Source organism: Conger conger, chromosome 3 (genome assembly GCF_963514075.1).
Source record: "Conger conger chromosome 3, fConCon1.1, whole genome shotgun sequence".
Classification (NCBI taxonomy): Eukaryota; Metazoa; Chordata; class Actinopteri; order Anguilliformes; family Congridae; genus Conger; species Conger conger.
The window spans coordinates 56540603-56558097 of NC_083762.1; the positions used below are offsets into that span (position 1 = coordinate 56540603).

The 17495-nt window shown below is 40.0% G+C and overlaps 1 protein-coding gene across 3 annotated transcripts in view; it reads right to left on the minus strand.

The window, feature by feature from the left end:
* The window catches only part of LOC133124778 (Krueppel-like factor 12), a 49001-nt gene that overhangs the window by 11656 nt on the left and 19850 nt on the right, over positions 1-17495 (minus strand). For 2 of the 3 annotated variants that reach the window (XM_061236253.1, XM_061236254.1), the window contains exons 2-3: positions 13514-13596; positions 6122-6620 (exon numbers count right to left, since the gene is read on the minus strand). In XM_061236253.1, coding sequence (XP_061092237.1) covers positions 6122-6620; positions 13514-13596 — 582 coding nt within the window. Of the gene's footprint in view, positions 1-6121; positions 6621-13513; positions 13597-15770; positions 15868-17495 lie in introns of those variants that run through there. The other variant, XM_061236255.1, reaches the window with a different exon arrangement.

A 17495-nucleotide genomic window follows, 5' to 3' on the forward strand; every position in this document is an offset into this window, starting at 1 on the left:
CGACATGGCTCAGGCAGTAAGAGCAGTCGTCTGGCAGTCGGAGGGTTGCTGGTTCGATCCCCTGCCCGGGCTGTGTCGAAGTGCCCCTGAGCAAGACACCTAACCCCCAAATGCTCCTAACGAGCTAGTCGGGGCCTTGCATGGCAGCCAATCGCCGTGAGTGTGTGTATGAATGGGTGAATGGAGAAGCATCAATTGTACAGCGCTTTGGATAAAGGCGCTATATAAATGCCTGCCATTTGCCATTCATATCATATCCTGTAGAATGTCATTAATCATGGTCTGGAAGACGGCGGCGCGTTGATCAGCCTGAACGGTTTAGTGAATGACTTTCAGTTCTGGAGAGAGGAAAAGGCTGAAGGGATGAGGGGTATAGGGCAGCGGTTCCTCACGGTGATGTCATTAAAGGTCTCGGTAGTCAATGCAGGGGCGTAGGGACTCTTTCTTTCACACAAAGAAGAATCCGGCAGGGGAAGACAACGGTTAGTTGAGACTGGAAGCCAGGCATTTGGTGATGTATTTCTCCAACGCTTGGGTTTCAGGAGCAGACAGGGAGAATAGTTGACCTCAGGGGCATGGTACCTGGGTGCAGGTTGATGACACAGTCGTAAGAACAGTGAGGCAGTTAGGAGCAGGCCCGGTATTTGTTGAAAACTTGGTGGAGGTTGTGGGAAAGGGATGGCACGCTTGACAAGTCAGCGGGTTCCCCCTCGGCTGGTAGAACAAGAGTAGATGAACCAGAAGCAGTGTGGAGGCAGGAAATATGACAGCCAGGACTTCAGCCTGTTATAGTGCCTATATGCAAGTTTCACCACATGCAGTCCCATGTAATTCCAATGGAGGGAAGAAGGGTGAACCTGATGTAGGATTAGATGTCATGCATTTTATAAATATGGCGGGTGGTCTAAAATTCTACAGGTCCTGGAGCATCTGGTAAGGTAGATGTCATCATGAACACCAATAAGTACCAAGATATTTAAAAAACAAAACAATATATCCCCCACTGAATGAGCTGAATGCAATTCACTTATGATTATCTGCTTATATAAGTACACATATCATATAATGAAATATTAAATGTTTGTAGACAAGTTTATGCAGTTTAAAGCATTTTTAATAATTAAAAGACTGGTTTAAGCAGGTGGTTTTAATGTTGTGCTTGATTGGTGTATATATATCTACACTCACCGAGCACTTTATTAGGTATTCATTAGACTTATTATTTACACTTCTACTGCTGTGTCCTATCCACTCCACATTATGATGCGTTGTGTGTTCAGAGATGCTCTTCTGCATACCACTGTTGCATTACTGTCACCTTCCTGTCAGTCTGTTCATTCTCCACTGACGTCTCTCATTAACAAGACGTTTCTGTCTGCAGAACTGCTGCTCCCTGGATTTTTTGTTTTGTTTTTTTTGCAGCATTCTTGGCAAACTCTGGAAACAAGCGTGAAAATCCCAGGAGATCAAGATTTTCTTACCTTTGCCTTGCTCAAACCAATCAATCAACCAACAATCACTGACAATTATTCCACAGTCAAAGTGACTTTTTCTCCATTCTGATGGTTGATGTGAACATTAACTGAAGCTCCAAACCTGTATCTACATGATTGTATCAATTGCACGGCTGCCACACAATTGGCTGATTAGATAATCACATGAATAAGTAAGTGTAATAAAATAAAAATCTTCTTAATAAAGTGCTTGGTGAGTGTCTATATATTAAAAAGAGGTATACTGTATAAACCTCTTGGATTCTTTTTGCTGTACTTTCATGTCTTTGCTTGTATCCATGGTAACTGCACCAGAGATAGAGCACTGAGGAGCCAAAGCCCCCTGGAACAGGATGATCAGGCTGTTTCGCTGTGTGTGTATGTGTGTGTGCATGCATGTGTGTGTGGACAAAGTCCTTCTAGGGGGGTTACAGGAAGCCCTGGGGGAGGGGGGAGCCATGGCTATCCCACTGAGTGCGAACCCTCACCCCATTCTGATGTAGTCCAGAAACTAACAAAGCCTCAGGAAGCACTCCAATTTTTTTTCCAAACAAAAGTTTAGAGTTAGCAGCAGGTCGCATTTATATTTTTGGTGCTAGTTGCCTATCCAATATTCAGTAGACTTATATAACACTGTACAAGAAACCTGTTTGGCAGACGTATTGTATCTTGTCGCTTTCTTTTGTCTGCTATATGCTAAAAGTAATTGGATTGTGATCTCTTTGGATAGCAGGCCAGTAGCTTTTTATTTTGTATTTAAAACAATGACTGCCTCCTTACATTACATTACATTATTGGCATTTGGCAGACGCTCTTATCCAGAGCGACATACAGTTGATTTGACTAAGCAGGAGACAATCCTCCCCTGCAGCAATGCAGGGTTAAGGGCCTTGCTCAAGGGCCCAGCAGCTGTGTGGATCCTATTGTGGCTACACCGGGATTAGAACCACCGACCTTGCATGTCCCAGTCATTTACCTTAACCACTACGCTACAGGCCGTCCTTAAAAATGATACACTGAACTTAGCTATCTAAGGTTTCCTTAAATCTCTGCGATCTCTTCAACATGGAAAATAACCAGCTTTCAGTCAGCCTGAGCAGGAATAAGAATATCAGGTACTGTCCTGTGCTACCTTTAAGATTGTTCTTGGCAAATCACCTCAAGAGGCACTCTCCCAACAGGAGTTCCTCAGGGACCAGTGCTTGGCCCCCTTCTGCTCTTTGTACTAAATCACTTAGATCTGTTATTTCTGTCTGGGGTTTTTTCTACCACTGCTATGCTTATGACACCCAACTGTTTTTTCTTGTTCCCTTTCTGACACTCAAGGCTCCATATGTGCATTGCTACATACCTGGCTGAAATCTCTGCGGTACCAGGATGTAAAACTATCAACTCAAACCCAACATCTACAAGGAAGACATATTCTATTTGCCCAACAAATCCCCACCTCTATAAGATCTTCTAATGTATCTGGACCATTCGCCAGCATCTCCCTCCAGGCCTACAAACAACCTCTACTGATACTGATAGTCAGTTCTCATAGACTGCCTAGCTTCTGTGAGTCATTCCAGAAGGTTCAGTCAAAACAGGGACAAGAGCACACAACATGTTTTCAGTAATGGCTGGTCCATTTGAGGATGTTGTACCAATGTCTGTTCCTAATTCTTTAATTAGCTAATTTATCTGGTATTTTTTATTTAATATTCAGTAGACCTACATGCAGAAGAACCTAGTGTGATAGCATATAGACAAAAGTGCAAATAGTATGAATAAATGAATAAATCAAATAAATGTTTGGGCTAATTAAGTTACATCTGAATTAGATCAACACTGCCTTACATTCATATACAGTACACATTATTTGCCAGGTTTGTTTCTGATATTGACTTTCAGACTGATGAAGAAACGGCTTCTGCACACTAAACTGCAGTGGCATCTTTAACATTAGACCTACACTATGACACAATCCACATTTATTTATTTTATTTCATGAAAAAATGGTGAAAAACCAAAACCATGAGAGGGGGAGAGACCACAATTCTGGACAAGCTGCAACTTTCCAATAGACGTGTTGGAAAGTTGCAGTGTAATGGTTTAAGACTGGACACGCTTTGACAACAACATCCAACATCATCTGCAGTCGCTTGGAGATCAAATAAAAACCACGCCCTTCAGGAAATCAGTTTCAAAACAGAGGTTTTTGAGTTTTTTGTGCTTGCGAGATCTGTGGGGACTCATGGAGTAATTTGGCACAGTACTGTACAAGCAGTTCTGATTTAAATCATGGTGCAATGCAACTGGACTACACTTCCTGGAACAGAGGAAAGACTGTACAATAATCATATACTTCAGAAGGGTTCCTTTCATCTTACAAACCCTCATTCCAATGACCAGGAGAGCCTCTGGCTGTCCCTCTGCCCACACAAACATGCAACAAACACTAACACACACACACACACAAACCCTATGTAGAAGAATAATTTAAATGACTCATACCTTTTCTATTTATGTACAACCCAAAGTGTAGGTAAGCAGACACAACCCAGTCTGAATCTAACAAATAACTCTGTATTTGAGACAGAACAACTGTATTTAGCTAAGAGTGAATAGCTGGGCCAGTTAAATGAAGCAAAGCTTTGCCTATATCATTAAAGTGAAGGGATTTGGGGAAAAGTGTTTACTAGTTAGCTATTCTGGAGAAAGTACAATTAAATTTGGCAGAGGCGTAGGCTGCTCAGCAAATGGCACACAAAGACACACACCACATGGAAAGGAGGCATTAACCATGGAATAATAATGTGGAACACATAGCTGCTGAAGTGAGGAAATGGTATGTTGCTGTTATGCTATTACAGTGCTACTGCTACAATGGCCGAATAAAGCTGAATGATCTCCTCCACTCTGTAACCATCCCACAGGTGTTTGGACCAGGTCCAGAGGGGTGCAGCTAAAACATAGGCAAAATTGGGACATCCACCAATGGAAATAAATGTCATAATTCACGGAACCAAATAAGGATAATTCAGGGTCACTTAAAGGGACAATAGGTAAGGTTTTTGTGTTAAAACATTGTTACAAGACCATTGTAAATCCCTTCCTATTGTTGAAAAAGGCTCACTGACATGTTGACTCTCCCTCTGCCTGTGTTTATAGTCCTTGCCACAGCCAATGGCATGGCTTATTCAGATTGTTTGCGTGTAGCTGCCCAAATTGCACTCCAGACAAGCTATCATTGAAACTCTGTATACTATTGCTTATTATCCAAGCTAATACTACATATCTAGTTACAAAACAATACCAGTTTGCTATTGGTAGCAACAAGCAAATAAGCCATAGTTAGTTCTACGAATTTACAAATATCCACCTGAGGCAATACGAACATAGTAGCAAGCATTACGGGCATTGTTGCACATGCGTTGTGTCTCAGGTGGATATTTGTAAATTTGGCAAGCTAACTAATAGCTAATTTGCTTGTTGCTACCGATAACAAACTGGTATCGTTTTATAAGTGATATGTATTCTTTGCTTGGATAATAAGCAATAGTATAGAGAGGTTCAGTGTTCGCTTGTCTGGAGTGCAAATTGGACAGCTTCACGTTCCTTTCATCTCTTTACCTGTTGAATCATGCAGGCTTAGCAAAACCTTTATTTGTCTCAAACTGTAATTGTACTTGCATCCTTTGCGGTGCACTATCATATATTTTAGTTATATAGCCAGCTAGTTCCATAGCCAAATACGTTGCTTGCTCATAATATAGTTGGGTAGCTAAAGTGAAAACCTATAAATAGTGTTGTGCAGCACTCTAAAGTCAACATTTCATAAAGTCACCTGTTTGGCGAACATTTTCTAACTAGAACACTACGAAAAGACGGCAGGCTCTGTCGCGTTTGTTACTGTCAACTTTCCAAAACAGAGCATGTTGTGGTTTGAGGATGTTTGTTGCTGCAATTCCTCTCTTGACCGTTAGGAGTCAGAAATTACCTATTGTACCTTTAAAGTGCTACATAATCTGAAAGAGAGAGAAATATCACTAAATATCAAGACAAATTTGCTAGGACTCAAATCATAGGAATAGACTATGTTCATTCATTCATTATCCTAACCCGCTTATCCTGAACAAGGTCGCAGGGGGGCTGGAGCCTATCCCAGCATACATTGGGCAAAAGGCAGGAATACACCCTGGACAGGTCCATCGCAGGGCACACACACCATTCACTCACACACTCATACCTACGGGCAATTTAGACTCTCCAATCAGCCTAAACTGCATGTCTTTGAACTGTGGGAGGAAACCGGAGTGCCCGGAGGAAACCCACGCAAACACGGGGAGAACATGCAAACTCCGCACAGAGAGAATAGACTATGTGATTTTTAGTCTATTCTATGTATTTAGTCTATACTATGTAAATTGAATTTATTGATTATTTATTTATGAATTATTCTTTTATGTACACCCCAGTACTTGATTATCATTTAGCGTCATGTCAGATAAACATAGTTGGCTACACAAGACCATACTGTACAAGGTAGAGAAACAACTTTACTAAAACTTTGCATTTTGGCTTGCAGGTGGCCATTAAAGGTTTGGAACTTTTGGCATGCCTGGGATAATCTAACGCATTCTTACCTTTGCCTTGATTCCGTATCTCCTCGAGCAGAGGTAGAATGATGGGGGAGTTGGTGTGCGCTGGGGGGCGGATGGACCCATACATCAGAGGCACAGGCTGCACCACCACAGGGATGCGTCGGACCTGTCCAGGCAACTTGCCGGTCTGGAGGTTCACAGGGCCGGAGGGTGACGGGGAGGGGTGGACGATGTGCAAAAACTGCTGGTTCCTGGCTCTGGAGGGCGAGACCACCAGCGGCCCCGGTGCAGAGGAGATGGAGGTGATGACTGTAGGTGAGGAGGAGGACGAAGAGGAGGTCAGGGAAGTCACTGGCGAAGAGCGGGGCGAGAAGATTCTGGAAGGGGGCGAGGTGCGGGCTTTGTTAATGGACAGGTCGACGGGCTCGGTCTGTGCATGGAACTGTTCGGGCGAGAGGAGGTCCTCAGGGGGCTCCGGCTTGACTTTGCTCAATAGGAGCGGGACCGCTTCCATATCCGGGTAACTGTGCACTTTGGGGGACTGTGGAGATGAAAGCGAAAAGCAGCTTGCCTTTAAAAGTCCACACTGTACAGCGTGCCATATGCAGAACAGGAAACAATGCAACACAGGCAATCTTACCAAACAAGATTCAATGCCTTTTCCCTTTTTTGAGGACACATTCATAAACACACAAGCACACTGTTCATAGAGTTGACAAAATTAAATTAAATTACCATGATTTGATAAAAAAGTACAAAAAGTGCTGCTAGTATATGTATAAGTATGAAAGTATAAGTAAAGATTATCAGAAGAATATAAGAGTTTACAAATTACCCGATTACACAGCATGTTCATTTAAGTCTAACAGTTTTAAATAAACTCTCAAAGTATTAAAACAACAGCTAAATGTACCCTGTAAGTGTTGGTTTTACATTTCCCAGTGTATATCTTTCAAGTGAGATCTGTGTGACAAAAAAGTCACAGAAAAATTCTGCCAGGAAACACAATGTAAAAATTGTCCTTCCCCCCTGTGTAGTAGGCTGAAGCGATCAGTTCAGCTTGTCTGTGACTCCTACTGAGCCATTTTAGGAATATCAGGATTGAATGGCACCGAAGATGTTAATGAAAATAAAGGATGCAAAGGCAAGAGAGGAGTTTCAGGCAGACACCAGTCATCGCTCCCTTCTGCTTTTCATCACCCCTCCAGGAACCCATCCCTCCTGGCTCCACAAATATCTCTAGTCAATCTTTCTCCCAAGTCTGGAAAAACATCATGTGGGTCCAATTTCCCGACCTCTTGCCTCCTAAAAAGATATTCCCATCAGATAATGTAGCTTTTCAGCTGTTGCTGTAACAAATAGTGATCCACACCTTTGTCTCTCTCTGTGGTAATGTGTATCCAAACGAAACATGTCATTGTTGACATTGCATTTACACAACAGTGTTCATGTAAACTCGCTCGCCTCAATTTTGGTCCAGCTAACAACAAGTAAACAAATTCAGGCTTGGGAGCAATGTTTCTATAAACAAAAAGACAAACTTATAAAGACATGAGTGGGTATGCAGCTTGTGTGCATCATTCAATATTAGTAACATGAAAACAACAATATATGCATTGCAGCAGCCTTACGAGGAGATACTTAGTCAATGAAAGTTATTTTGAAAGAACATTAATGTTGGGAGACTGCCTTGTTAAGTTGAAGAAAAAGTTCTCAAGTTACAAAAAAACAGATGTGAAAAATGTCCTTGTGGTGCATTTTGACATTACTTTGTTTAAAGACCAACATTTCTTTCTGTGCGTGTAATGCTGGCTGAAGTACTGCTTTTTTTTCTGTGGGCTATTTTTAAACCAGACTGCTACAGTCACTTCTAACCAACAGTAAAAGGAACTTTCATAATCTCATGAATCAGCAACTTGACTACCAAGTTCACAAGGCTGCGTTTCATTTTCCGTGAAAGATGGCTAGATCCTCTGACTCAAAGTTTAAGGTTAGGTCAATGTTCATTATGCAGGTCTCTGCCCAATGACTCACACACCGTCACGCATTGTCTCACTGACAAAAACAAATCCATAAACAAAATAAAATAAACACCATAAAGGATATTAATATGTGAGAGGTGAGGAAATGTTGAAGTAACATTGGAGAGGATTTGCTCTTAATATAGTATACACAGATAATTAATATACATACAGTACAGTATTATGGCAGAGTGCAATGTAGTATAGAACAGTATGTATTAATACTACAAATATCAGATCAGATTCATTTTAGTAGAATTGGTTTTAGCAGTTTGTTTGTTTTGATTTCATGATTCTTATGGTTGTCATGATTTTCTTGAATTTCCTGGTAAGTAGTGAATACATTTTTAAAAAGTTAAATGAAATACAATTTTATTTGTATCATCCTTTTTGCAAGGGGTATTGCCACAAAACAGCTTCACAGAGATTCAGGCCTGAAAGTTCTGCATCTTCCATGAAAACATGAACAACAGATGAAGCCAATAGATCCATGGCTACAAATCTACTTGCGTCACAGCCTGAGGGAATTCAGACAGGCCTCTCATAGTAGTGAAGTTATGTCATCAGTGACAATGGGCTTAAAATTAGAAGTGAAAAGATTAGGGGGGGCTTTATAGCACATTTCCTCACACAATGCGTATTGCACTGTATGAGGCAGCAGTGTAGTATAACGGTTAGGAAACTGGGCTTGCAGAGGTCAGGGGCACCAGAAAGTAGGGGCCAACTGTCGCCCAATTTTTGAGCCTATTCACTTCTGTCAGCAAGTCTCTCAGTTTAATAATGAAAATTCCATGTTAAAATAAAATTTCTGAACAAATTACGTTGCCTGACCAGTATTGACTGCATTCCCGACTGCTTGTGAATTTCTCCTAATATATATTGTGGGGAATGTACGGTATCCACACACTGTCAAAAGAGGAAAAGGGGAAAAAATATTCAGATTAATGTACTCTGTATACCCTAAGGCACAATGACCTACAGTCCTTCTAGTGTTATAGCCAGTCTCTTGACCAGACAGCCCACTGAAGTTTGAATCTGTGGTTTCTGTCACTGAGGGTTTACTGTATATACTGTATATGCCATAATAAAATCTGAATGCCCTTTTTTGTATTAGATGATTTAATCTGCTACGGTATGTCTTGTGTTTATTGTGACTTTAATTGACTTTTATGTTCTTTGGAACAAATTATGTCATTTTGATTAATGTCTTCTCAACAAGATAATTAACTGGAAACATTGACTGGATTTTTGCCTGGATGCGATATTAGGATAGTCACAGTTACACACACTCACACTATCTTCTGTGGTTTCTGAAAATGTCACTCAGATATGATCCAGAATGTTCCGTTGAACACAGTCAAATAGCTTTCAATTATTTATTTATTTTATTTTAAACCAAAGGCCTTGCTGGGCTAGGTTTGATGCTGGGCCATAGTTTGGACATCTATGGCTCTAGACATAGCTCACAAAAGCTTTTGATTTGCCTTCGAAAGATGCTAATTTAAAAATAAATCCTATTAAAAGAGGAATGAGGAAAAAAATGACTCAAGAGCTAAGTGATATTAGCTGATTCAAAATGAAATAAATGTTGCTCTCAAAGCACCTTTTAAATACACATGCAGTACAGTGTGATTGGAACATATGTACAATAAACATAAAGGCCATGCTATGATGGGTCTTATACGACTGGTATGGAATCATTTTTTTATATTTCTTGTACATTTAATGCCTTTATATAACTGTACACCTTGGTTCTTTTTGAAATATAATATTCTATCAGTATGATTAATTGGTAAAGCTCTTCTGAAATGATAAAAATCATTACCTTGACAATGAACAGCACACAAGCTGATATTGAGGAAAATGTATATTTCAAAATTCAGCATATGTGACCACGAATATTAAAAATGCTGCTTCACTGTTACTGTATGCAATGAAATACATTGCACCATTTTGCTAGGCAAAATGAGGCACTAATTATTTCTAGAGGGATTTTAAAAAGACACAGACAACTCTGACTTAAAACAATGCTCTGCATTTGTATCTAGCAAGCATGTAAAATATTGTAATGACTGCATCACTGTTACTGTATGCAATGAAATACATTGCACCATTAAGTAAGATAAATACACAGATTTTAGAGCTCTCTAATGAAGAACCAGTGGCCAAAATTTACAAAATACATAAAGCACTAAATAATTTTTAAAAAGTTTACTTCTTCGTATAAAATATGATTAACATAAAAACTGTTAAGCCACACTAACTTTCTAAAAGATGTTTTTAACCATAGTGATGAACAGGCTCCGACAAAACACAAATGCTGCCATTTTAGATAAAAATAAAATATGCCCATATACGGCCGCCACTGTATCGATACCGACATCACTGTATCGATGCGTGGATCATCGAGAAGCGAATTCCAATATATGGCTGTGTCGATATTTTGAGCACAGCCCTACTTAAAATGGTATTGATTTGCATAATCCATAGCTGTAATCAAGTGAGGAGAGAAGAGACATACATTCCATACAGTAAGTTGTTTTCTTCAACTACTGTATAGTTACTGTATGTCCTAACGAATAGAGTTAATGATCTATTAGGAAAGCATAACTAAAAGGGGTCCCTATCAGCATCCCCTTGGATACAGTAAGCATAACCCATTGACGAATGGAAGGTATTTGGAGAAAGTTGGGGCTCTGTTTTGGAAATTAATTTGAAAATTAATAATATGTGGCTTGAATTGAATTGAGAGCATTAGTGTGACATTATTTCAGCTTTCTAGAAACTTCCTTATTGTCTTGGACACAAACAGTAAATAAAGCTCACTTTGTCTTTTGATCATTATTATCTTTTGACCATAATTATTTTCTTTTGACCATTCAAAGCCTCCCAAAATAGTTTTACTCAGTTTTACTCTGCCAAGTTTGCCAAATTGTGAAATTGCCAAATTGTGAAACAGGTAAGACCAAAACCCTCTCACCGTCTCCTCCAGCTAGCCTAACTCTCATTCCTGCTGACATTCCAGTGTCAGAGCTAACTGGTTAGCCCTAGCTAATCTTACAAATGGTTTGGAGTCAAACATTTAACAAGATAGAGCGTTTCCAGCAAGGGCCTGGCAGAGAGCCATGCAAACAAGGACCGTGTTTTTCTGCTGTCTTTGCTAGCCTGTTGTTTTTAAAATGTTCTGAGATAACCCTGATGGCACTTTAAAGGCAGAGCCCTGTGGGTCGCCCACATCCTGTAGCAAGGCAACGGCACAGCAAACACGGGGAGAAGCTTTGCTCCAAAGTGTTTAGGGAGGAGAACTTGCTACTGTAAGTCACTAAACGCTCAGAGCACAGTATACAGGAAACATATTCAACGCTAACTGAGTATAGATGAGTCGAGTTGTGATTAAATGCACACTGTGTAAAAATGATCTGTGTGAACATTTTATAAATGCTTTGAACATTTGCTGAATATTTGAAATATTTTAACAGGTGAAACATCATTTGGTCGGCAAAATAGGTTTCGGCCTTTAAACTATTGGACCATTATTAAGTTAAATAAATTAGCATTAAATCTGGTGTTCCTGTATTTACCTAATTCTATAGACTAGTGGTCTCCAACTGCAGACTACTGCTAACACTCCAATAGCTCTCAAGGACCAGTGATATACTATGGGACCAGACTGCTATAGACTGTCTATGCAACCATTTTATAGTTTATTAATAACACATGTTAATATATAAACATGAACAACATGATCAATGCTGTACTGTACAGTGCATAATTGCTTTGAAGGCCATAATGTGAATGCAAACCTACTTGCTCCAGCAGTACGGTGTGTACATGTTCAGAGCTTATGACACAGGCTGTCTGTCGTGTGATGATGTGCGAATGAACTCCTGGGGGCTCCTGGCGGAAACACATTCGGGTCAGCCAGGAATCCCCACGAGCTCATTCACCTATCAAGACTGTAATGCAGTGTGTGTGTGTGTGTGTGTGTGTGTGTGGGGCGGGGGGGGCATTCAAATGAACACTAATGTGATTAGAAGTACTTAACTGTACTTTTCATTGCCTTCAGTGCATATGGCAGCTGCTTTCTAATGGTGGCTCTGCCCCTTGAGCTTCCCTTAAATTGGCAGTACTGAAAGGTGGTGTTCCAAGATTGCAGCTTAAAGACCCAGACCCTGTATTCAGTCATAGAAAAGTAATGAGTCTATTCAACATCAAGTTGCATAACATGACCTCCGGCTGTTTGTAATATTGCATGAATATCTCTAAATGCAGGATGCATATTCAAACCCATAAATGACAATAAAAACTGCACACTGCACACTAATCATGAGATTGCAGGATTGGAGATCTATAAATGTCATTTTTTGTACATTTGTAATCGGTACGAATGAGACTTTTCTTGCAGGGCTATGGAAATGCAGAAGGGATATTAATGTACTGTAAATGCAAAAGTCAACCTAAAAACAAGCGTCAGAATCAGAACACTGAACAGCATGTATCCTCAAAACATGTATTGCTCGATATCACATTATCTTCACACATTAAAATAGACAAAGGGAACAGAATTCTGCCATGGTAACATTAAGGGAAAGCCTTAACTGTTGCCTAGCAACAGTGCAAGCCTATCTATAATACTTAATTTAAAACATATACAGTATCTACATAAATAAACCAATCCTAACATTTACAGTGAAGCAGGGAATTTGCTGAACAATGCCAAATGTAAACCAGAAAGAATCCCTCCCTATTTGAAACTGACATTCTGTGAATGCAACACCAAGATCCCATTACAATGACGTCAAAGGACTCTTTCCACAGACATACAAGGGAGGGTAGCGAGTTGAGTGACACCATAAAAAAAATTTCAAAAACCTTTCCTCACTTTTTAAACATCAATGAGGAGGAAAAAATTTAACTTGAGATTTTTTTGATAATTGCTATCCTATTGTACCAATGTTGATTTATGCTGTCTTGTGAAAAGAGTGTAATGTGCATCCACCTCAAGATGACAGATTTTTCACTTGCTGATGGAAAATCTTTAGACTTTTTTATTTGTATTTTCTTTTTCATTTTTAAACCACACTTTAAAAAACAAACAAACAAAAAAACAAAACAGGTAGCAGCAGGTGGTGGAGATCATGTGGCAGGAAGTGAGTTTTGGGCAACATAAACATGGAAAGGATGACTGCCAGTTCCAAGGAGCCCTAGTCTGTGTGCCTATCAGTCTTTGTTCTTTAGAATGCGCATAGTGGGTGGGGGGGAGCAAGATTTTCCTGGACCAGCTGTGTTTCTCCACTGTGTTCAGCTCTGTAATAACTGGTATTAGCCTTCTCGGACAGGGTCTGGGAATAATTAGAAGGTTTCATGGAGAGGAGAGAAGGGGGAATTGCCTGGAAAACAAGCATTTGCTTACCCCTCGCTCAGATTCCAGAGGTTCTGCTTTGACTCTGACTGCCGGCATCCCGTCAAGCATTAACATCCTGTTATTAATGGAGTCTGTGAGCAAGAAAGAGAGAAGTGTAAGAAACCAGAACATACAGTAAGAGTCGCTACAGTGTCAACGCTTCCTGCCTCGGGTTCTTACTTGGGTTTCTGTTAAACGCAAGAAATCACACCACTAGTTCACTATTATTAGTCCTGCTATGACGGTATACATGCTACACTGTACAGTATTCAAGATGCAAAACAGAGGCCGGAATCTATACTCCGTGCGCACTCTATTAGGTATTTAATCAACTTATTTTTTAGACTTATTGGTTTTCTGCTGCTGTAGCCAATCCACTTAGAGGCTTTCTTGCGTTGTGTGTTCAGCGATGCTCTTCTGCATACCGCTGTTATAATGCATGGTTATTTGCATTACTGTCACCTTCCTGTCAGCTTCGAACAGTCTGGACTGCCCACTGTTGCTTGCGAATGGCCAGCAACTAATGAGATTGCATTTGGGGTTTATAATGTCCTGCAACATCGCATAATTAACCTTTTCCAATTTGAGACAGAACAAATTTATGTCAGAGCATGTACATACAGTGTCCTCAAAAGATACACTAAAATGACAAAACACCCTCATGACACCCTGACAACTGTAAAATTACATTTATAGTTTACCACTGAATATCACAAATTCTAAGTCAAGGGCCAACCAAGCACTACTTTATATTTCTGCACAAACTTTATATCAACTTGTGTACAACATTTGGTAAAGATTTCGACAGGCATTTAAATTCCACAGTTCCAGAGTTTTCCAAAAACTGCACCCAGATGTCCTCAAGTGTCCCCAAATCTCTCCAAATAGAAAACTTTCAAAATTAGGTTAACCAGAACCCTGTTAGCCAGTACAATTAACATTACAGGTTTATCTATAGCAAGTTTCATGTTTACGTCTGCAATGCAGTGATATTCATAAACTGTCCGTCACCTTAATATGACACATTGTATCTTGTTGGAAAGGGGTAGGAAACCCTGTACACAAAGCCTGCCATGTTTTATCTGCCATTAGTTTGGTACTGATATAGCGTAGCAATTCATTTCTGCAACATCAAGAAGCAGTTAATTCGCTTAGGTTCAGTTGCAGAAAAAATATAGTTCTCGAAAATAGCTAAATGGATTATGAAATAAACAGAAAATAGTCATAAACTTTAAAATTAAATGAACTGTAAAGCTGATTTTGTAGCCTATTTAACAATTAACTTGCAGTGCTTACTTACTGTGTGGTAGCCTAATATTTGAATGTAATTAAAGCATACTGAAATGACCATTCATCTGTTTTAACTGTCCATGTTTATTCACCTTTTGCTCACTGCATAGTGCAGTTGCAGACCAGTTTCCCCACAATATGAACAGGTAATTATACCAGCTAACTTGATGAACAGATAATTATGCCAGCTCCCCGATCACCTTCATGTGTGATCAAATATCTAATTGGCAATGATGGAGCCAAACCATAAACCACTTTTTCATTTCATGTTCATCATCCATCTGTGCTCCCTGGGTAGGCTACTTTCTAGTAGCCCTATTTTACTAAGTGAGCAAAGAGTGATAGCGTGTTATAAGGGTTCCATCACTGTGTCAAACTAGCAAGGTTGGGGCTCACAATAATCACTGCTAGTCTGATTGGTGCCTCACCAGATTTTATATGCCAAAAACGCCACTGACTACAACAAAAGGGCTTTTCAATTCTTTGCAATTGATACAATACTGCAGTTAGAGAGTAGCAATAGTTATGGAATACATGCACATGTGGGTATACACACATTTTTGATTGAATAATAAAAAATAAAAATATTTTTTATTTTAAATTGATTTTATAAAAATATTTAATAGATATATTTTATGTGTGGGCAGGGGAGGGGGGTCCCGTTCCACATTTCATTACGTTCATTTTGTAAGTGTAGCTAAATAAACTTGCAAATGGTCTTACTACATACATATAATTAAATCGTTCTGCTTTAACAAAGCTTATCATGGTTTACATGTCCTTCGAGGAAGTTCTTTAAATTTATAGTTGACCTCGCAGAGGTTTTATCCGATTTGGTTCCAGTTTGTTTAGTTCATCTGCATGCAGCGCTATGAGGATGGGCTGGAAGCAGGAGCTGGGGAGGGTGAGGGGCGGGGGCGGGGGCGTTGCGCTCAGCACAGTTCCTGCCCATATCCAGGGAAGAGGCAGCTCATACCATTGCTCTCCCTGGATACATCAGGAGAGAACTGTTTTCACAGTGGAGACAGTGCCCGAGAAATACACCCTCAGGGGTGCTTTGTACATGGACAAAGAGGAAACTGAGAGAGGGAGAAAGAGGGAGAGAGAGAAAGAGAGAGAGGGGGGGGGTAGAGACAAGGCTCAGAGGAGACAGGTTTAATGAACTGTTAGAATCTGATTACAAGCTAATATAGTTCTTGGAGCAATGCAACCATATTAGACAGATGAAATGCCTCAACAATCCGAGCCAACAAGCCACTTCTTCATCTCTTCAGTTTTATGCGTGCGCTATTTAAAGACCCCGGTTATTTCAGCTGCCATACAAAAAGGAAACTGACATTTCCGACGAGACATATTCAACTTTTTCTTCAACACAACAAACAAATACCAAACCATCCTTCGGTATGAAAGATAAATACTTCATTTGTCTTTCTTTTGAGTTGAAGAAATAGTTGAATTGAAGAAATATTTTTTGTTGCAGGATAGTATTTATTGCTTATGATTAGAACGTCACTATATTGATATGTCAGTATCGCTGAGGGTCAGAGGAGAGAGGCCCCCCATATGCTTCTCTGCTGTAGCAGTACTGTACCTTTTAGAGAGAGAACACGCAAGGGAGCCAAATGCAACAAGACAAGCCTCCCTCAACCGCCGATGTCCTGAAGTAACCCGCGCTGTTGTCGTAAAAGCGGCCCTACATGAAAGAATGCAAGCAAAGCGAATGCCCCCTAATCGTTTCTGTTCGACTTCTAACTTGCCATTGTGGACAGTGCTCAGATTTCAGTTCAGCATTTTATCAGAGATGTTCAAGTGAAAGTGCAGATATCACATGTTAGTGGGAAAAGCCCACCATGTACATTTGCAAGAGCAGGTGGTGAACTATAGACTGAACAGGAACATTTGGGGTTTTTCGGCTTTTTCCTGATACACTATGTCCACACTCTTCCTGCTAAACCATTCAGCATTTTTTCTTTGCACTGGAATTGGTATGGTTATTCTGTGATTCATGGTGGTTTTAGCAATCATTTGGCACTGATCCACAAACAACACCACATCTTCCCCTTAGGCCTGTAGCATTGGCTCTCTGTTCTCCTCTTAGCAGTATTATACTACATTAATTTAACAGGTGCCCTTACCCAAAGCAACTTAAGCACTTCTACATGAGTTAGCTAAGAAACAGTAACCCCAGACTAACATCTGTCTTGGACCAGTGATAGTGTATGGATAACCTCACTAAAGTACGAATGTAGGCTAACGATGCTAAGCAAGACACTACTGGAAATAAGCAATAACATGAGAATACTGGGACTACTATAGTTTTGCAGGTCAAATCCTGTGGAATGCAGAGTACTGGGGAATAAACACAATGTGGCAGATACAAGTCAGCTTTACATTATTTTCTGTTAGAGAAAGTAATATATATGACAGCACGGTTCCACAGAAACAGATGCCCCTTAACTGGATTGAACCCTTCTCTACACTAACATGAGGACTTTGGTTTTAATTGCAATATAACATCTGCACATACTTCACCCTAACTGAGTCAGATAAATGACTCACAATTCTTGAGCTTCATGTAAATGCGACTGACTTTTATATGTCATCACCTCCATTAAAATACCATAATGATACTCTAAGTTTATACAGCTAATGTAGGAAAATGCCAGATTTCAACTAGCTGGCACCTCTGGTGTATAAGCCA